Raw genomic sequence first — 22,393 nt, forward strand, 5'->3', positions numbered from 1 at the left:
TTATTTTTGCTACATACACTCAGCTCTGCTCTACAGCCACTTCCTAACCCTGATGTCATATGGGAGCTCCGGCCCCTCACACACTCTGCTCTACAGCCACTTCCTAACCCTGATGTCATATGGGAGCTCCGGCCCCTCACACACTCTGCTCTACAGCCACTTCCTAACCCTGATGTCATATGGGAGCTCCGGCCCCTCACACACTCTGCACTACAGCCACTTCCTAACCCTGATGTCATATGGGAGCTCCGGCCCCTCACACACTCTGCTCTACAGCCACTTCCTAACCCTGATGTCATATGGGAGCTCCGGCCCCTCACACACTCTGCTCTACAGCCACTTCCTAACCCTGATGTCATATGGGAGCTCCGGCCCCTCACACACTCTGCTCTACAGCCACTTCCTAACCCTGATGTCATATGGGAGCTCCAGCCCCTCACACACTCTGCTCTACAGCCACTTCCTAACCCTGATGTCATATGGGAGCTCCGGCCCCTCACACACTCTGCTCTACAGCCACTTCCTAACCCTGATGTCATATGGGAGCTCCGGCCCCTCACACACTCTGCTCTACAGCCACTTCCTAACCCTGATGTCATATGGGAGCTCCAGCCCCTCACACACTCTGCTCTACAGCCACTTCCTAACCCTGATGTCATATGGGAGCTCCAGCCCCTCACACACTCTGCTCTACAGCCACTTCCTAACCCTGATGTCATATGGGAGCTCCAGCCATTCACACACTCTGCTCTACAGCCACTTCCTAACCCTGATGTCATATGGGAGCTCCGGCCCCTCACACACTCTGCTCTACAGCCACTTCCTAACCCTGATGTCATATGGGAGCTCCAGCCTCTCACACACTCTGCTCTACAGCCACTTCCTAACCCTGATTTCATATGGGAGCTCCAGCCTCTCACACACTCTGCTCTACAGCCACTTCCTAGCGCCTGATGTCATATGGGAGCTCCAGCCCCTCACACACTCTGCTCTACAGCCACTTCCTAACCCTGATGTCATATGGGAGCTCCGGCCCCTCACACACTCTGCTCTACAGCCACTTCCTAACCCTGATGTCATATGGGAGCTCCAGCCATTCACACACTCTGCTCTACAGCCCCTTCCTAACCCTGATGTCATATGGGAGCTCCGGCCCCTCACACACTCTGCCGTTTCGCTGATATTAAAGTGCCAGCATCACCGCAACAGAAAGGAAGAATTACTGTGGTACTAATTACACAATCAGATGGTCCCATGGCATCCAAGCTGCCAAAATATACACCCTGCCTACTGTTCACCTAGCTATGAGTTTCCTTTGACACTGTATATGGTCATGATTCCAGCATCATACCTGCGGTTCACTTGCCATCAGATTTTAAACCGGATGAAGCTAAAGAGGTTTCACAGATTAATGTATCAGTCTGGTTCATTTCCTGTTCCTGTAGCACTAACATTGATTCTCTACATTCCCTGAAATGCTAAGGAAGGTGTTAGTGTCTGAGAAACCAAACTGATGTTAATGCTTATCTGTTATTCCTCGTGCAGTAGGGGGCAGCAACACAGAGAGGCTCCTCTACATGTGGGGAGCTGCTGCCCAGGATGAGAGCTGTGAGGGACATGCAGATACTCCAGTGATGGGGAGGGATCATCACCAGAGAGGAGAATCTTACAGTGATGTGAGCTGTATTTAAATGGCATGCAGCACTGTCACATTGCAGTGCAACAGTAAGAATCAGCCAGTGAGAAACAGACATTCGTGGCTGTTGTGCATTTTTACCGTGATCAAGACGCCATTTGCTGCACTTGTACGTCGCTTTGGAGAAAAACTTTTGCTAAATAAGATAAATGTAAATGTGAGGTTTTATTCTGGCGGTCTGTGAAATGTCACTTTTATATTAATGGAGAAAATATCATTAGTAGTATTAGTTTATTTGTATAATATAAAATGTCTATTATCATAATATACAGTATTTTGAGAAAGTATTGGCCAGTGTCTCTTTCTCTTGTCTGTCCGTCCTTCCTTCCTTCCTTCCATCCATCCATCCATCCATCCATTTTCTGCCGCTTATCTGGGGTCGGGTCACAGGGGCAGCAGTCTAAGCAGGGATGCCCAGACCTCCCTCTCACCAGCCACCTCTTCCGGCTCCACCGGGGGATACCAAGTTGTTCCCAGGCCAACTGAGACGCCCCAGGGCCTCCTCCTGGTTGGACATACCGGAACCACCTCCCCTGGGGGCGTCCAGGAGGCATCCTTGATAGATGCCCGAACCCCTCAGTTGGCTCAGTTCAATGCGGAGTAGCAGCGGCTTTACTCAGTGCTCCTCCCGAATGTCTGAGCTCCTCACCCTGTCTCTAAGGCTGAGCCCAGGCCTGCTGTGGAGGAAGCTCATTCCGGTCGTTTGTATCCACAGTCTCATTCTTTCAGTCACTACCCAGAGCTCAAGACCATAGGTGAGGGTAGGAAGATAGATCGACTGGTAAATCAAAAGCTTTGCCTTCCAGCTCAGCTCCCTCTTCACGAAGGATTCTTTCCACGTTTTCTTGCAAAGGAGAACATTGCATGTGATGTAGATGAAGTCCTGTGGCCTGACCGGATGCAGAGGCATGATGATGCGGCTGAATGACTGATTGATTTTGATGTAAAAATATGTAAAAGTACAGAGTGCATTTTGTTTTGCTGCAGGTTTCTTTGTTTGGATGTAAATAAGCTTTCATAAATACAGGAATGTCCTAAATAAAGATTATTTTCCTTTTATCCCAGAGTGATTTGCATTTGTTTATGTAGTGTGTCAATTTCTGAGTAGTGTTTTGTGTGTTTTCTGACAGTTGTGCTTGATTTTGAGTAAAGTTAAAATAGTCTTGGTTCAACTGTTTGATTTTGCAAGACAAGTAAAAGGTTTTATGAGCATAGCTTGAACTTTAGGGTTTGTGCTTAGTGTTTTGAGAAAAGAAGAGGAGATTTTAGGAAATGCGTTTTAGCAATTCAGAAAAACTGTAATATTCTGTGGTGGTAGCATGTTGACTAACTTTGATTTTAGAATTGACTGCAGTCTTCTTTGTGTCCACTATGTGGCAGCAGTATACAGGAAATGTCTTACTCTGTCACAGCTGCTGGTGTGTGTATAAATTCACATACTCTGATAAGTAGTAATTCTCCCTCCAACTGTTTGTCAGGGATCTGGGCAGGAATGAATTACATGCCGACTGTACATACAACAGAGATGGGCTCCTGAGAGAACTTTGCCAGAAGTTGAAACACGACTTTAAGAATGACACTGATCCAGAAGTGGATAGTTTAGGTCCAGAGAGTAAAAATCCAGTTTTAGATGTTGTTTCAAACAACTAGTTGTGTAAAGTGCCACAGACACAGAGTACTCAGCTGGTTGGTTGAAACTAAATCTTGGTCTGGATTTTTACTTTCTGGACCTGAACTATCCACTGCTGCACTGACCCCCTTCTTGGGGGAGGGAGTCAGTCCAGACCAGGTCCCGCCCCCCAGCTAATAGGCTCCCTGGAAGCTGAAGGGTGTTCCAGCTAGACAGTGCTAAGTGATCTGAGTAATGGGGGGAGCACGGTCACAACAGAGGGGGAAGTACCCCCCCCTCCAGGAAGTAGAAGCGGAGGGTGAGGACAGCTCACTTAATTATCAAAATAATTTTGTCAGTGGTGCTTTGGGGCAGCATGTGGCTCAGTGGGCTAAGCCTTTGTCCTTGTAATCAGAAGGTCGCAGGTTTGAACCCAGCCTCTGTGGGTCCTTGAGCAAGACTCTTAACGACCAGCCCTTTGCAATTCGGATCAATAAAGTATCAATTGAAAATTAATTAATTGTACTTTGTCTCTCTTGCTGACAGTTTCTTGCTGATGTAGAGCCTGGGCACTGCTCTTCCTCCTGCTCTTCCTCCTCCTCTTCCTCCTCCACTGCCCCCAGACACCCTCCCTCCCCCAGTGACACACACCCCATGGCAGTGCTGCTGGCCTCCTCAGCACATGCAGGGCTGCCCTTATAGAGCCACACATGCCACAGCCAGTCACTGCTGTAAAGGTCGACGTTGGTCAGGTGGGCTGTGGTCTGTCAGTAGGTGACACAGAAGACAGCAGAACTCGTATCAGCCAATCAGAGAGGAGAAAGTGGATTTTTCATTGGACTCCTCAATCACAGATAGAGACAGAGAAACAATGCAGATTAGGAGAATCAGGAAGTGAGTGTCAGTCTCCACAGATCTGAGGTCAGTGAGACACACATAAGGGTCCTCTGATGCTCCTCTTCATCCTCTGATGGGCCTCCAGGTGAGAATCACTTACTTCAGGATGCTTATTTCTTCACTTCGTGTTTATAATGACTAACAGCAGATATCCCAGGAAAATGTATAAATTCATTATAATTTGACAGCATGTAGTTCAGCCCTTAACTGTGTATGAGCCCTTCAATGGACGGACATCATATGGATTAATGTTGGGTAGGAGGTTATATTCAGAGTACAGGCAGTCGTCAGGTTTCAAACCAGATCCGTTTCCAAAGTCAGTCTTTAAGGTGAATTTGTAGGAAAGTCAGAAAAGTAAATGCAGTACATGATAATAATTAACATTATTATTACTGCTATACAGTAAAAAAACAAAAATACAGTACTGTACTTCCAGCCAGCAAGCCGCTGAAGCCGTGCAATGATTTCAGGAGCGTCACTAATGGCGCGTCTGTTTGTTATTACAAACAATTGTATTTAACCTGAATTTTTAATATAAGAGGCTTCATAGCAGTCCGATCGTAAGTATGAGCTGTCCATAAGTTGGCCTCCCTTAACTCAGGGACTGCCTGTAAAGACATCTGGGCTGACTGACTGATTTTAGAATTGATTGCAATCTTTTATTTGTCCACTATGTGGTAGCCGTAGACAGAAATGTTCTAATTCTATCATTACACCTGCATGATGGACTGACAAAGTCTGTAGATATACTGACATATTGCAGTACCACCACATCAGTACCCGTAATCAAAACAGTGACCGTGAGAAAATCATTTGTGTTTTTATACACTGACACACATTTTTACAATGTGGTCTTATGGACAACATTGACTGCCATATATTACTAATACCCCTATCAGTGTGTGAACTTTTATATGTAATACAATTTATAAATGTCATGATGAACCAAACAGGACTTAAAGCTGGAGGATAAAAAGCAACAAAGAAAATCAAATAATTTTTCAAATGTTTATTGTTTTACACAAGTAGCAAAGGTGTTCATAAATAAAATATGTTGGCCTATAAAAACAAAAATACACAAGAGACAAAATGAAAAGTAAACAAACAGCAGGACATGACAAACTTTCTGTGGTCAATCATTTCTTTAAGAAATCGGTATGGGCACAGAACCTGCTCAGTATTTGGAGGGGAGCGTCTGTAAAAGCACAAAAAAGGAACATGTTTGAACTACAGCACAGCTCCATCACTCCTCTGTCTTAAAAAAAAGCCCAATAAGCATCTTCCAGCTTGAACTTCCATTTTAATATGCCTTTAGTGTTAATGTCGTGTGAGCAGATTGAGTGACGGTCTGTGCAAGGGGTTTCAAACCCACATGAGAAACTTGAAACATTACAAGCTAACGTTAGCTGGTTCACCGGAGAAGCTCTGCAATAAGGGGAAATGTGTCTAATTTACGTCGTTTAAGCTACCATTAACCAAGTTAGGTACCAGATACCAGGTAGCCCGAGTTCGACTCCCGGTATGGGAATTGTACTTATCGTTGTCTGCAGCCTTGTAACTAATCGTGTCCCTGTGCTAAGGCAGCAAAAATGCTCTTCCTGGGAAGTCTAACAATCTTGCTGGAAATACTGACCAGTCATTACATACAACTCAGGTGGACCTCTCACTTGGCTGTCACCTTACACGTAATTTTGCCACACTTTGGTGTCACAATATTTATTACATTTTTAGTATTTTTAAGCCAAGCTAAAGAAAAATCTCAGCGCCGATTCCCTCCAGTGGTAGGTTGTGGTGCCGTGCCAGGTTACCCCTGAAAAACACTGTCCCCGGCAATTCAGATCAGACACACAAAATGAAATGAATTACTTGAGAAAATGAACTTTTACCATAGAATGACTTTTGTTGGTTACGAAATGCAATTTGTACAGAAAAAAATATCTTACCCGTGGTGAAACAGCCAAAAAGAAAACACCAAGAATATGAGAGATTTTGCTCAAATTTAGCAGTTTTTCGGCCATAAATGTGTGCATTGTCTAGGATGCTGGATGCGAAGCCAAAAACGTCACCGATGCGAAGGGAATGTCCGTGCTGCAACACCAGCGCGTCAGCGGGGCGGGCGGCTCCTTGTTTCACTGGCCAACCACTCGGTCGCCTCGCTTGGCCAATCGGTCGAGACCGTTGTAAAACATTTAGTTGAAACACTTCTTCAACTGGCCAATAGGGGGGTGAAACATTTGTTGCACTAAAGCCGAAAGGAGGCTGGCAAAAGGAACATAGATGACAGACAGATTTGGGAAGCATTCCGTATTTTCAGACTGTAGCATTTACTTTTAGTTGATTTTCCATCTGTCATTCTCAAAAACATTATTGTTACTTAAAAAGATTAAATTTCTTGTGACATTATTTGATAGTGAGAGGAAGAATCTGTTTTAAGAAATACTTGAAAGTCATCTGAAGTGTGAAATCGACACAAGAAAGATCTGGATGCAAATGCGTTTAATCCTTTTCTCTTTGTGTCACTTGTTGAGCCCCGCACTGGACAGAACCGGGACAGTGCAGAGATTATGATAAGGCATATTTGCAAAGTGTTACGTATTTTCCAAGTCCTTCACAGATTTTGTTTTAGTTGACTTTCTATTGATTGTTTTTATATTAATGATTTCGGTTATACCTTGAAGATAAGTCTTACTCCTAGTACGGTTTCCTTCTATTTCAGTGATGTGTGCATCATAATTATGACAGGGATAGGACATGAGTCTAATTTTTCCTGAATCGGTCAGAAATTATCGATATATTGCAAAGCATGTTTAGAGTAATCACTGCTAAATATGGTCTTTGAGGAAATCAAGCATTTGTAGTCAATTATGTAATAAGAGAGACAGGGGAAGAAGGGGGGTATTCAATGAAGCAGGTGTCACGGGTGACCGGACGGGTGTGCAGAGCAGGCGGGGTTGGTGAGGCTTGAGGAGTGGTAAAAGCAAGACTTGCAGGCAAGATTCGGGACGAACAGGGTTTAATCACGGGATCAGGACAGGAAACAGGACTTGGGAACAGATCTCACCAACACAGACAGGTCTCACGTAACACCATCAATGACAGACACCGGGTTAGTACAAATCAGGAACTTAAATACATGGAACAAGGCAGCAGGAAACAAGACACGACCGGGTACGATCAGGTAATCACACGTGGGTAATTAGGGGGGCGTGGCACACACGAGGAGCGGACAGGCAGGTGTTGTGCCGAATTCTGCACCCCTGCCGTGAAATGCACCCCCTGTCGGGAGCGCGCACCGCTCTTTTCTTCTATTCGAAGTGGGAAAATACGTAGTTCCGTCAATCTAAATATGCAACAGAAATATTAAATTGCGTTTGCACATTTAGAAGACCACTGTCCCACTTCACGAAGGCTGCATTTAACCCATATAAAACTGATAAACTGTGACATGTAAACGATGAGCTCCGAACGAGAACGTAGGTGATTTATTTGTCTCGTCATCAGTTTACTAGTTTGAGAACAAGGAAGTCCTTCGCTTTAAGAATCAAAGCAAATTACACAGTATTATTCCCTATACATATCTAGTAATTATCTTTTTCCACAATGAAGAGAGTGTTCTGGTACAGTGATCCGAAATACCTAAACAAAAAAGATATTTATCTTTATGACGGCTAATCTGGCAGGAACTTCATTTCCATTCTCCCCTTTTATTCCATCACGAAATGCTGCTATCAAGCGACATATTTAAAGAAATAGATAATAATTAATTAATTTCATGAATGCCATATCACGTGCAGCGCGGGGGTGAGGGGGGGGGGTGCATTTTACGGCAGCTTACTTCTTTCGTATTTAAGAAACTGGCTCAGTACCTGTGCTATTAGTACCTTACAAAGTTCGCTCTGTTTATTGATCTTGATCTATTGTGCAGGTTTATGAAAAGCATATTAGGAGGAGGTGAACTGACAGGAACATGCAGGGGTGGAAGGGGGTGTGTCCTTTAGCATAAGGGTATGCACCCTTTTTAAATCTATCTGCTAAGATAACAACATTAGGGGACCTGCCATGAATTGCACCCCCTTTGAATTCTTGAAGCATTTTGGTATCTAATCACCGGAGACAGAGATACAGGGGGGTACCATTCACGGCAGGGTACCTGCCGGGAATTGCACCCCCTTTGAATTCTGGGTATGAATGTCCTACATAAATGAAATTTGCTCAGGTAGTACACTTTGCCATACAGTGTGTACTGTCCAAAGCATTTTGGGATCTAATCACCAGAAACAGAGATACAGGGGGGTGCCATTCACGGCAGGGTACCTGCCGGGAATTGCACCCCCTTTGAATTCTGGGTATGAATGTCCTACATAAATGAAATTTGCTCAGGTAGTACACTTTGCCATACAGAGTGTACTGTCCAAAGCATTTTGGGATCTAATCACCAGAAACAGAGATACAGGGGGGTGCCATTCACGGCAGGGTACCTGCCGGGAATTGCACCCCCTTTGAATTTTGCAGGAAAATGGACATCCAATTTTAAATTATTTAGGTTCCCCTGAATCACAATGTTTTATGGAGTGATCTACAGTTAGACAGATACAGAGCGCTCCGTTATGTCAGGATTCCTTTTTCAAGAAATGTAAATATCAATCGCTAAACTTATCATGTATGTTTTGGTACCAAGTTTGCATCATGATTCACAGTTAAAATTACAGTTTGAACGCCAATGATCTTGGATGCCAAAAAAATGAATATGCTGCCTCATGACAACACATGTAATGCACTGTACCTACACAGATTATGAAACAGACCTTGCTGATGTCAAGTGGGCATGAAATGGGATATAATGTAGAAACTTAACTTAATGTTCTAGTTATAATTATTCATTTCAACATTAAAGTTTTCCTATAGATATCATCTGAGATTCAATAGGCAAATTATTTTGTGAAGGCATAGAAACTTTAATAATAAATACAATTAATAATCCCAACAATGACTACAAACTAAACGCTTAATAAAATCAAAAGTTCACTTATTATTATGGATAATAATAATAATGTTAGAAAAAAATTAGTTGCATTGTCAAATAAATAAGTAATTAATCCTACATGAAACACAAAACTAATAAAATGACAATTCCTTATGTGCATGCTGGACAAATATAGTCCTGATCAATAGGAGGATTCTGCATGCAGTCATGGTGGTACCATCTGCTGCAAACATCACAGCAGACCTAAAGGGAAGGGAGAGTGTTTCCATTAAAGTATGGTTAACACTTATCACATTAAGTATTCAAAGCAATTAATGTAATCAGAATAGGTAATTCAGGGAAGATTATTGCCTACATATAACAAGTACTGTCCTAAAACACAAGTAAATATGTACAGCGCCCTCCACAATTATTGGCACCCCTTGTAAAAACGTGTAAAAAAGGCTTAGAAAAAATCTTCCTCTCAGTGAAGTAGCTTCATCTCACACTGAAATAAATTTGAAAAATCCAACCTGTCTTTGAAATAAATTTATTCAAAGAAAAAACTAATCCTTCATTAAGAAATAATAATTTTTCATAAAAACACATGTGCCACAATTATTGGCAGCCTTGGAAATTACAGTGAACACAATGTAACTGAAGCATGTTCCCCATGTAAATTGTACAACTTTGAGTTGATTGGAGTGAAAAGGAACCTTCAAGCTGTAATCCATGACTTCCTGATTAACTGGGGTCTCCGTAAAAAAACACCAGATGCCACATTCATTCTAATGTATTATTTGGATGGTATGCCAGAAAAAAAACTTTTTTTGTCAGCTAACCACAAACGTAAACAGCTGGAGTTTGCGAAAGACTATTACAACTTTGACTGGAACCAAAATTTAATAGTCTGATGAAACAAAAGTGGAGCTTTTTGGTAATAAACATTCAAAGTAGGTTTGGTGTAAAAAGAAGGATGGCTGTAGTAAAAAAAAAAACCTTATCCCATCTAAGATATGGTGGAGGTTCTGAGATGTGAGACTGTTTTTCCTACAATGGCCCTGGAAACCTTGTTATGATACATGGAATTTTGGACTCCATGAAATATTTTAAATCAAAATTTTGCTGCCTGTGCTAGGAAACTAAAACTGGGCCATCCAGTTGGGTCAATACTGGGTCTTCAAGCAGGACAATGATCCTAAGCACATGTCCAAATCAACACAAAAATAGCTAGCTGATCACAGAATCAAGCTTCTGCCATGGCCATCCCAGTCCCCTGACCTGAACCCCACTGAAAACCTGTGGGCTGAACTGAAGAGGAGAGTGCACAAGAGAGGGCCTAGGACAATGGGTGACCTGTAAAGAGAAATGGTCTCAGATACCCTGCTCTGTATTCTCCAACCTTATAAAATGTTACAGGAGAAGACTTAGTGCTGTTATATTGGCAAAGGAAGGTTGTACAAAGTATTAAGTATTAAGGCTGCCAATAATTGTGGCACATGTGTTTTTATGAAAAATTATTATTTCTTAATGAAGGATTAGTTTTTTCTTTGAATAAATTTATTTCAAAGACAGGTTGGATTTTTCAAATTTATTTCAGTGTGAGATGAAGCTACTTCACTGAGAGGAAGATTTTTTCTAAGCCTTTTTTACAAGTTTTTACAAGGGGTGCCAATAATTGTGGAGGGCGCTGTACATATTTACTTGTGTTTTAGGACAGTACTTGTTATATGTAGGCAATAATCTTCCCTGAATTACCTATTCTGATTACATTAATTGCTTTGAATACTTAATGTGATAAGTGTTAACCATACTTTAATGGAAACACTCTCCCTTCCCTTTAGGTCTGCTGTGATGTTTGCAGCAGATGGTACCACCATGACTGCATGCAGAATCCTCCTATTGATCAGGACTATATTTGTCCAGCATGCACATAAGGAATTGTCATTTTATTAGTTTTGTGTTTCATGTAGGATTAATTACTTATTTATTTGACAATGCAACTAATTGTTTTCTAACATTATTATTATTATCCATAATAATAAGTGAACTTTTGATTTTATTAAGCGTTTAGTTTGTAGTCATTGTTGGGATTATTAATTGTATTTATTATTAAAGTTTCTATGCCTTCACAAAATAATTTGCCTATTGAATCTCAGATGATATCTATAGGAAAACTTTAATGTTGAAATGAATAATTATAACTAGAACATTAAGTTAAGTTTCTACATTATATCCCATTTCATGCCCACTTGACATCAGCAAGGTCTGTTTCATAATCTGTGTAGGTACAGTGCATTACATGTGTTGTCATGAGGCAGCATATTCATTTTTTTGGCATCCAAGATCATTGGCGTTCAAACTGTAATTTTAACTGTGAATCATGATGCAAACTTGGTACCAAAACATACATGATAAGTTTAGCGATTGATATTTACATTTCTTGAAAAAGGAATCCTGACATAACGGAGCGCTCTGTATCTGTCTAACTGTAGATCACTCCATAAAACATTGTGATTCAGGGGAACCTAAATAATTTAAAATTGGATGTCCATTTTCCTGCAAAATTCAAAGGGGGTGCAATTCCCGGCAGGTACCCTGCCGTGAATGGCACCCCCCTGTATCTCTGTTTCTGGTGATTAGATCCCAAAATGCTTTGGACAGTACACTCTGTATGGCAAAGTGTACTACCTGAGCAAATTTCATTTATGTAGGACATTCATACCCAGAATTCAAAGGGGGTGCAATTCCCGGCAGGTACCCTGCCGTGAATGGCACCCCCCTGTATCTCTGTTTCTGGTGATTAGATCCCAAAATGCTTTGGACAGTACACACTGTATGGCAAAGTGTACTACCTGAGCAAATTTCATTTATGTAGGACATTCATACCCAGAATTCAAAGGGGGTGCAATTCCCGGCAGGTACCCTGCCGTGAATGGCACCCCCCTGTATCTCTGTTTCTGGTGATTAGATCCCAAAATGCTTTGGACAGTACACTCTGTATGGCAAAGTGTACTACCTGAGCAAATTTCATTTATGTAGGACATTCAGACCCAGAATTCAAAGGGGGTGCAATTCCCGGCAGGTACCCTGCCGTGAATGGTACCCCCCTGTATCTCTGTCTCCGGTGATTAGATACCAAAATGCTTCAAGAATTCAAAGGGGGTGCAATTCATGGCAGGTCCCCTAATGTTGTTATCTTAGCAGATAGATTTAAAAAGGGTGCATACCCTTATGCTAAAGGACACACCCCCTTCCACCCCTGCATGTTCCTGTCAGTTCACCTCCTCCTAATATGCTTTTCATAAACCTGCACAATAGATCAAGATCAATAAACAGAGCGAACTTTGTAAGGTACTAATAGCACAGGTACTGAGCCAGTTTCTTAAATACGAAAGAAGTAAGCTGCCGTAAAATGCACCCCCCCCCCTCACCCCCGCGCTGCACGTGATATGGCATTCATGAAATTAATTAATTATTATCTATTTCTTTAAATATGTCGCTTGATAGCAGCATTTCGTGATGGAATAAAAGGGGAGAATGGAAATGAAGTTCCTGCCAGATTAGCCGTCATAAAGATAAATATCTTTTTTGTTTAGGTATTTCGGATCACTGTACCAGAACACTCTCTTCATTGTGGAAAAAGATAATTACTAGATATGTATAGGGAATAATACTGTGTAATTTGCTTTGATTCTTAAAGCGAAGGACTTCCTTGTTCTCAAACTAGTAAACTGATGACGAGACAAATAAATCACCTACGTTCTCGTTCGGAGCTCATCGTTTACATGTCACAGTTTATCAGTTTTATATGGGTTAAATGCAGCCTTCGTGAAGTGGGACAGTGGTCTTCTAAATGTGCAAACGCAATTTAATATTTCTGTTGCATATTTAGATTGACGGAACTACGTATTTTCCCACTTCGAATAGAAGAAAAGAGCGGTGCGCGCTCCCGACAGGGGGTGCATTTCACGGCAGGGGTGCAGAATTCGGCACAACACCGGGCGTCTCAGCAGGTGCTCTCAGTTAGCTGGATTAATTTAAATTGGGGAGAGGGGGGAATTCCACGAAGCAGGTGTTCTCAGTTAGTTGGATTTACTTAATATGTGCATGTGTACAGCAGAGGAATATGCGTGTGTGCAGCACAGGAGTATCTTCATGTTGTTCAAATTTTATATTCGTTACTAGAACAGCCAGAATCAGAGAGAAAAAATACATTTCTATTCGCCACATGCTGTATTAGTGTTACTGCACTAGCTAGGATCTTAATCATTCAGGAGTTGGCTTAAACCATTACAGACCTGTTACATCAGTAAAAAAAATACAAATTTATGTTTTCATAGGTATTCAAGATAATTTCATTAATCGTCTCGCCTGTGATAAGCAACAAAATGCCGACTACAGGTCACTCAGATATCCAAAATGATCTAAGTTACAGGTTATTTAGTTATAGGCCCGCCTCACCTCCGATGGATCAGTCAACAGTAGGTTTTCAGCACGTGCAATGCGCGTCCACGCGAATCAACTCGGGGCCAGAATAATAAAATAAGGTGGTGTGGGGACAGTATGATCGGCGCACCCTGAATGGCAAGGCCTTTTCAGCTAACCATCTTCTAAACACGGGGACCAGCAGCTCCTTAAACAAGAAAACAAACGTTAACAGTATAACAGGCTCCACCTTGTTTTAAACTTTTGCTGCGCAACATCTTCATGGCGCCAGGGAGGATAAGTGGCTGGTATGCGGGGAATTACTTTTAACACTTCGGATGCAAAGCCAGGGATGGAATTAATCGGAAAAACTACTATCAAAACAAGGTAAGCCAGCTTATTATACTTTAATTTTGCTGTTTTAGACACTTAATTGGTGGTGGCGTTGGGAAGGCTGGTGACGTGTCGCCGTCATTCAGCCGATCAAAATAAGATTTATATCAATTTTCCAAAGGGTCCGAGCTTATAAAATAATGTGTTTGACTGCGAACACAGCAGCAGTCTTCACACTGCTTTTAATAAGGGAATGTCACGTTGACATGTCTGTCAGCCCTAGTTTGTTAACAACTCGAGTTTGTTTATCCGTGTAAGTAAGAAACAGTTTTGTGTTTGGCTGGCATCTCCTAACTATCTGGATTATACCTAGACTATGTTTGGGCATTTTTGTGCAAGTGTTTTAAGCGTTTTATTTCACGAAGGCCCGATCGTTTGTTCTATTCCCATATATGGGGCCCGGTGCTGGCCTTCGCCTTGAAGCACTGTTGTTATCTAAGTAGTTTCAATTTCTTTGCTTCTGGGGCTATTATTGTTGCAAAATTAGTATCAAATGTGTGCGGAGAGTTGTGTAATGGTATCTCAATTCGTGTGTGCGTTATTACACTTGTAAATTTGCGTACGAATCTCTAAATATCTGTTGAGATTTGCGAATGTGTACAATAATCTGCGAATGTGTATTCAGAATCCGCGCAGTCAGATTTGTAATAGTGGATGCGATTGAGTTTCAGTTGTTTGCTCTTAGTTTTTTTTCTTTCCTTCGGGTTTGTAAACATGTAAAAAAAACTCTGAATGTGTAATTAGTACGTTTTTCTTTGAACAAAATGCGTTAGAAGGTGACGAAAATGGCCGCTTTGGTTCTATATACCCCAGTTTAGGGTAAACTAAACAGACAAATCTTCACATGCATTTCGATCAAAAATCCCGTGTGAAACGGCAGTTAATCAAGAGGACCGCCTGAATGATATCTGATGACTTATCTGTATTTTCAGCAGTGTTAATTTTGTTTTCGAAAAATATTCGCCATGGTTATCATCAACGACCTTTATTTTCAGAATAAAAAGAGAGGATAACTAAATAAAAATTATTTCGCGAGGCCTAAGACTGTGACGAAGGGTATTGACACTTTCGTCAATGAATAAAAACGAGACGAAAATGTTTGCCGAAGACGAGATATACAATCAGAACTAATGTAGTTCGCATACAGGGATATTCAAATAAAATTTGAAGTTAGAGAAATTTTCTAGAAGCAAAGGTCTGGAAAATCATAATGTCTAACTATTTAGTATGACATATATTTAAATAACCTATTAGTTGTATGAACACTGCATCTAATCAATAACTGACTGGCAAATCAAATTAATGATTAATCAATTCAAAAAGTTTTCGACAATATTTGTCATGTGGCGTAGAACTGAACATATATGTATGAAGTTTTCTCATTTACTAAATAAAAGTAGGGCTGCATTTCATCCATTCATCCATTTTCCGAACCGCTCATCCTATTGGGTCGCGGGGGGTCCGGAGCCTATCCCGGAAGCAATGGGCACGAGGCAGGGAACAACCCAGGATGGGGGGCCAGCCCATCGCAGGGCACACTCGCACACCATTCACTCACACATGCATACCTATGGGCAATTCTTAGCGACTCCAATTAGCCTCAGCATGTTTTTGGACTGTGGGGGGAAACCGGAGTACCCGGAGGAAACCCCACGACGACATGGGGAGAACATGCAAACTCCACACACATGTGACCCAGGCGGAGACTCGAACCCGGGTCCCAGAGGTGTGAGGCAACAGTGCTAACCACTGTACCACCATGCCGCCCCTGCTGCATTTCAAAATAAGAAAAAATAAATAAAACGTGGAAATTGTACATGTTTGAATAAAGTGCTTCACTTAAGCCGTAAAACCCTAATACCGTCGTGTTTGTGTCATATATGTTAGTGTTCATGGAATTAAGTATTGGTTTCGATAACCCAACAACAGTAATACAATTACAGTCTCGCTTTAATATAAATACATACAAACTTATCACTTCAATCGCTATTAGAGTAGGATATTATTTCGAAAAGATAAAAACGTGACATGTTTTTCTCATATTAGCTTTATATTTGTCAGAGTAACAACGCAAACGGAATGACGAGCTGTTTTAGGCGAAAACAGCGGATTTTACTTTTTATTCCAAATAAAACGTGGGGTTACCAACTTCAGCCAGGTGGCTGGAGTGAGATTTTCAGTTCGAGTTGTCTGCACACTTACCTTGTAAATACACTACATTCTTACCTTGTAAATAGTCTGTTTCTGTATTTAACCGTGTAAATTCCCATTTGACGTAGCCAATTTTTGGTTTATAATGGAATATTACCGGTTGGCCGTAAGATTTCCTGCGTGAATCTGAATGCGTGAGTGTAATGCCAGATGCTTGAGATTTGGCAACCCTGAAAAAGTAAATTTTTTGATGATTTATATAACAAATAACATCACTTTATACAGTTGTTAAAAAGCAGAAACTTCAACGAACATGAAAGCACCAATAAACTACGTCTTCCATTTTCCAAACCGCTTATGTTACTGGGTCGCGGGGGGTCCGGAGCCTATCCCGGAAGCAATGGGCACGAGGCAGAGAACAACCCTGGATAGGGGGCCAGCCCATCGCAGGGCACACTCACACACCATTCACACACACGCATGCGCACCCACGGGCAATTTAGAAACTCCAATTAGCCACGGAAACCCCAAGACGACATGGGGAGAACATGCAAATTCCACACACATGTGACCCAGGAGGACACGAACCCGGGTCCCAGAGGTGTGAGGCAACAGTGCTAACCACCATGCCGCCTCCATCTTCAAATATTTATTTAAATATTTCTGTTTTAATATTCAGAGAGAACAGGCCTGGTGGCATTATAGCCTACACATTTTGAAGTGATTTAATTTTGCACTAATGGCACTACAGATTTTACAGTTCTCAGTTTCCAGGGTAAACAAACACAAGTTTGTGTTTCAAATAGGAGAGAAATCTGTGTATTTGTTTACTGCACAGTCAGACCTTAATACCATCCATTAACATTGCTTTCATTTCATCTTGGTTGAATATAGTTCAACCACCCATCCATTTTCCAAACCGCTTATCCTAATGGGTCGCGGGGGGTCCGGAGCATATGGTGAATATAGTGACTTTCAGAAATCGAAGGGGAACTTTAAACATTATACTTAGCACTTTTAATTTTAGACGACTAAATCAACTGAAGTTTTAGTTCACTGTAATTATGATATTTAGTCAACTAAAACTAAAATTATGATTGAAGCTAAATGAGAAAATTAGCAAAACTTTTCAGGAAGAGTTTTATGTTTTCTCATTTAAGGCATATTGGAAACTACCAGGCTGCAGACGTGAAAACCTGCCTTTGCCATACCGGGAGCGGAACCCGGCCTGCCAGGCTACAGGGATGTCTACTTTCGTCAGCTGGCTGACATGCAATTTTCATTGCGGATAAATCTGCACAATGCTTTACATGCATGTAAGAGTTTTATTACCTTGTAAACAGTCCGTTGGGTTTGAATACTGCCCCAGTGCTTTTGATGTAGCTAATTTGGGGCTTAAAGTGGAAGAATATATATTTACCATAACACTTCTTGCAACAGCATGAAAGTCGGAAAGCGTGAGTGTCACGCCAAATGTGTGCAAGGTCGCCACCCTGTGGATGAATCGGGAATTGCTGGACCGTACGGAAGCTCCGCACCTCTAAACACGTGACCCAAAGAGGAAACAATAGAAACGCCTTATTGCGCCTCCGGTCGGACGATCTTCGGCTTTAAGTCAAACAATCGTTTCACCTGTAACGGCTCACCATTGGCCTGCACCGCTGAAATGTTTCAGGACTGTCCCGCGCGCGATAGGGGTGATAGGCACATTAATGCTTCAAATCAATTTGCATCCAATGGGGCAATTTAGACAGGGTCTCTGCGATGAACGCAGGACCGTTGTCTGTGGTGATTTTAGATGGAATGCCCCATCGCAGAATCACCTCCTTTAGCAGACATTTAGCCACGCTCAGAGCATCAGGGCGACGGCAAGAGAATGCCTCCACCCATCTGGAAAACAGATCTACAATCACCAAGCAATACTTATATCCCCTGCACGGCGTCAGCTCAATGAAATCCATCTGAAGGTGATCGAATGGGCTTTGGGGACTCGGGGTCACTGCAGGGTCGGTTGGAGTGCCCTTTCCCACACTGAATTTCATGCACACCATACACTTACCGGAGAATTGGGCAGCAGCTGCGGCAAACCCAGGGGCATGCCACACCCGAGTCAGCTGCCACCATCCCGACACGAGACACATGATCCAGGCTGTGAGGGACCAAGCAGTAACGTAATTAAAGAAACAGAGCTTTATTGACCCCCGAAATGCAAACAATAACAAACTCAAAACCTCAATAACTGGGCCCATAAAAGAGGCCAACAAAAACAAACATGGCATAATTTTACAAAGCAAAACAGTAACTGAAGCAAACTGACCTTTCTAATATGGTAACATGAGGGAACATATATAGCGGTTTGGCCAAACCAATTAACACACAAAAGGGATAAAACAAATAAGCACTACATACAACTAAACAAAGCAAAACACAGCTAAACCCCAACCCCCCCCTCTTGCCATGGCAGCACATGGTTCGCTCCTACTCCAGGGGTTGTCTTTTGAGACACCTCCGCCCTCAGCCACACCTTTACGCTGAATAAAAGACCATCCCCTACAAACAAAGTAACTACAAACCAAAGAGATTAAACAATCACTGCACACAACCCTACAATATCAAAATATATATACACACACGCACTACACCTAACACCAAAGACAAAACACAACTAAAACCTATGAATTACTACTGTAAAGCAATTTAATTAGAAAATGCATACAAATACTGAACTAAGTTCTTACTGTGTGGCTGTAGCCATCACAAGGCCATGAACGGCTTTCTCCATCCCTGGATACACAGATCTCTTCATCCGCGTAGCTCACCCTCCGTTGCACCTGTTTGAATCAAAAGGAAGGTGGGCGGAGTCAAGGAAGAGGCGGTCATCCTGGCCAGGAGTCATGGCAACGAGGAGGGTAGGCGGAGTCATGACAGAGGCGCTCACCCTGGCCAGGAGCCATGGCAACGAGGAGGGTAGGTGGAGTCATGACAGAGGCACTCACCCTGGCCAGGAGCCATGGCAACGAGGAGGGTAGGCGGAGTCATGACAGAGGCGTTCATCCTGGCCAGGAGTCATGGCAACGAGGAGGGTAGGCGGAGTCATGACAGAGGCGTTCATCCTGGCCAGGAGTCATGGCAACGAGGAGGGTAGGCGGAGTCATGACAGAGGCGCTCACCCTGGCCAGGAGCCATAGCAGCAGGGGAGTTGGGTGGATCTGTGACACTCACCCTCACATCCTGTAGGATGACATTTCTGCTTTTCAGAATGAGTGTCTGTCTGAAATTATCTTCTACATCATGCTAATGATTTAGCTGCTCTATGCTCATCTGCAAGAGAAAAATGAGGATATAGCAGTTCAGAAAAAAACTAGACTTATTTGCTTCATTTGCTTGTATTTTAAACTCTGTGAGCAGGAATGATTCACCATAAAGACCAACAATAAATTATTTTACTATGAAATTATGTTTCTAAAATTATAAGATTCCAAATATTTATTCCTGGTAACAGCAGGACAAAGCCTTTGATGCTCAAACTGTTTTCTTTTTTACAGACAACAAATACACAGAAAATGTATCACTGCACAAACAAGCTCTCTCAAAGATGATATCCTTTGATAGAATGTACAGGGGCTCACAGTTCTTCATTTCATGCTTTAACTTTTGAAGTTACCAAAAATACCAGTGACTCACATGTATGACAGGAAACCAAGCAAGATAAAGAACTTTTAAAAATCCGCTTTGGCTGCACCTGCAGTTCATTTAAGAACAATGAGACATCGACAGTAAACAGTGACGGATTTTGATGCCTTACTGTCAGAAGCCCGTCTTCTGTTGGTCTTGCTGTGGTTCATCAATGTCCCTCTGTGTCTTTGATGTATGCTGGAATTAGATAATCTGACTCATACATCTGCCATCCCAGCACTGCTGAGTGCTGGTTTTGAATGTGGCCATAACTGTGTCTGTGTGCAGTTTGCAGGCTTTCTCTGTTCACATGGCATTTCTCCACCTTCCAGTGCCCTGCAATGGACTGACGTGCTGTTGAAGGTTTACCTCACTTTACACTGTGTGCTTCCTGCATTAGGGTCTAGAATCTGTCTTGATCCGATCTAGATTCTACATAATTATTCTAATGAACAGATGAATCTTTGACGCAACAGAGGGATCAAATAAATATACTTTTCATATAAGCAAAAACATAGTATAAATACACATCAACACTAATTCATGCATCATCTGTATTCATGCTGATATTTTAATTTCATTAATATCTATCTTCCAATAGTTTATTTTCTGCTCAATAGACAAATAATAATAGAATGACATGCTGAATAATATGATAATTATTATTTTTTGATATTATTAATGATAAACTTTCAGCCTTGTGGTTTTGTCACTTCCTGTGTAAAGTGTCCACTCCCCCTTCACTCTGCCTGCTGTGTGTGAGAATAGAAACGACAGAGACAGTGAAGGTACAGAGGATGAGGAAGTTAGTGTCAGTCTCCACAGATCTGGGCTCAGTGACACACACACATATGGATCCTCTGATGCTCCTGTTTCTTCTCATTGCTGGGCTCACAGGTGAGTGTCACTCATTACAGTGGAACTGAGTAGAGATCTCTCTCCTGCTCCTCCACACACTGTCAGCTACAGGTTGGAGATGATGATGGAGATCTGTTGCTAGTTACATGATGATGTAATTGATGTGTTCTTGGAAATAATGAATACTTTTTCAATTTTAACAAATTTCAAATTTTTGCATACAGTGGTTATCACGATGAATCACTTATATGGATCAAATACTTGGGACAGATTAATTCTTGTACAAATATTGTTTTGATAATTTGTCTGTCGTAATCAAGTAGTCAGCTTTCACTGTTCATTTTGGGTCTTTTTTACTGCAGTAGTTATTTTCTTTGTTTACTTTACTTTGATCATCCTACTTTGCCCTGCGGTAACCCATCTGCTTCTGGCTAGCTACTTGAGGCTAGCACAGAAAACAAGACTGGAAAAAGAAAGTCATTTTCTTTCAATAACAAATATAGAATAATCAAAACTTATGATAAACCACCAAAAACAAGACCACGGAGATGCAGCAGCAAAACTACAGTGAGCGGTTTGAAACAATGTAACATTCTGAAATTTGTGCGGTGTGTTGCGTCGGGGCAGGCAAGCAGGCAATGGAAGCCTTATTGACGAGAGACAGACTCAGGACAGGGAGCATGACAACGTCAATGACAGACCTAGGGGAGACAGCCTAGCACACAGACTAAATACACAGAACTAAAGGGACGGAAACGCAGAACGGCTGAGAACAATCAGGAATTCACACGAGGATGATAAGGGGGCGTGGCATACAGGAGTATCGTACGAGCAGGTCATGACACTGTGTAAAAAAATTCTATTGAATTGAATATTTATGAGGGGCGGCATGGTGGTGCAGTGGTTAGCACTGTTGCCTCACACCTCTGGGACCTGGGTTTGAGTCTCCGCCTGGGTCACATGTGTGTGGAGTTTGCATGTTCTCCCCATGTCGTCGTGGGGTTTCCTCCGGGTACTCCAGTTTCCCCCCACAGTCCAAAAACATGCTGAGGCTAATTGGAGTCGCTAAATTGCCCATAGGTGTGCGTGTGTGAGTGAATGGTGTGTGGGTGTGCCCTGCGATGGGCTGGCCCCCCATCCTGGGTTGTTCCCTGCCTCGTGCCCATTGCTTCCGGGATGGGCTCCGGACCCCCCGCGACCCAATAGGATAAGCGGTTTGGAAAATGGATGGATGGATGGATGGCTGAATATTTATGTACAGTATTATGCTGTATTATACCATATTCGAATTATGCACAGTTCAGTAATTTAATTTGTACGGTACAGTAATTCGAAAAGCGTTTGAAAGAGCTGTACTGTATTTTGACATCGTCAATAAAATTCAGTGAATAGCGACTGTATAGCGTCAGTTTTATTACCTTATATTCATGTAAAAATATACAAATCTCAATTAGATGATAATCTTCTTAAGACATAAAGAGAAAACATGTGTTATAATGATAATCCGCTTACAGTATAGTGATCAATTTCGCCCAGAGAGACGTGATCACTATAGGCGGCGTCCACTGTAATTCCAAAAGAAATTATCTTTGTGAAGTGTTTGCAAACTATTTCTGGAACAGTGATATTTAAGACATGACCAATTTATCATGAATCGATTTATTGATATTGTTTAGTATAACATTTAAATATTCTGTGTGATGTTGTCATGTCTTCCTTTTAG

At 42.0% G+C, this 22,393-nt stretch overlaps 1 protein-coding gene across 12 annotated transcripts in view; it reads left to right on the forward strand.

Annotated features, from left to right (window-relative positions):
- The window catches only part of LOC125740746 (CMRF35-like molecule 1), a 187,563-nt gene that overhangs the window by 17,751 nt on the left and 147,419 nt on the right, over positions 1–22,393 (forward strand). For 2 of the 12 annotated variants that reach the window (XM_049012332.1, XM_049012335.1), the window contains exon 12: positions 1,546–2,755. The exons of 6 other annotated variants lie outside the window; for them this stretch is intronic. In XM_049012332.1, the coding sequence (XP_048868289.1) occupies positions 1,546–1,548 (3 nt within the window). In that variant the 3' untranslated portion in view covers positions 1,549–2,755. 4 more of the 12 variants (XR_007397757.1, XM_049012330.1, XM_049012331.1 and 1 more) reach the window with 4 other exon arrangements.

The sequence above is a fragment of the Brienomyrus brachyistius genome, chromosome 4 (assembly GCF_023856365.1).
Source record: "Brienomyrus brachyistius isolate T26 chromosome 4, BBRACH_0.4, whole genome shotgun sequence".
Classification (NCBI taxonomy): Eukaryota; Metazoa; Chordata; class Actinopteri; order Osteoglossiformes; family Mormyridae; genus Brienomyrus; species Brienomyrus brachyistius.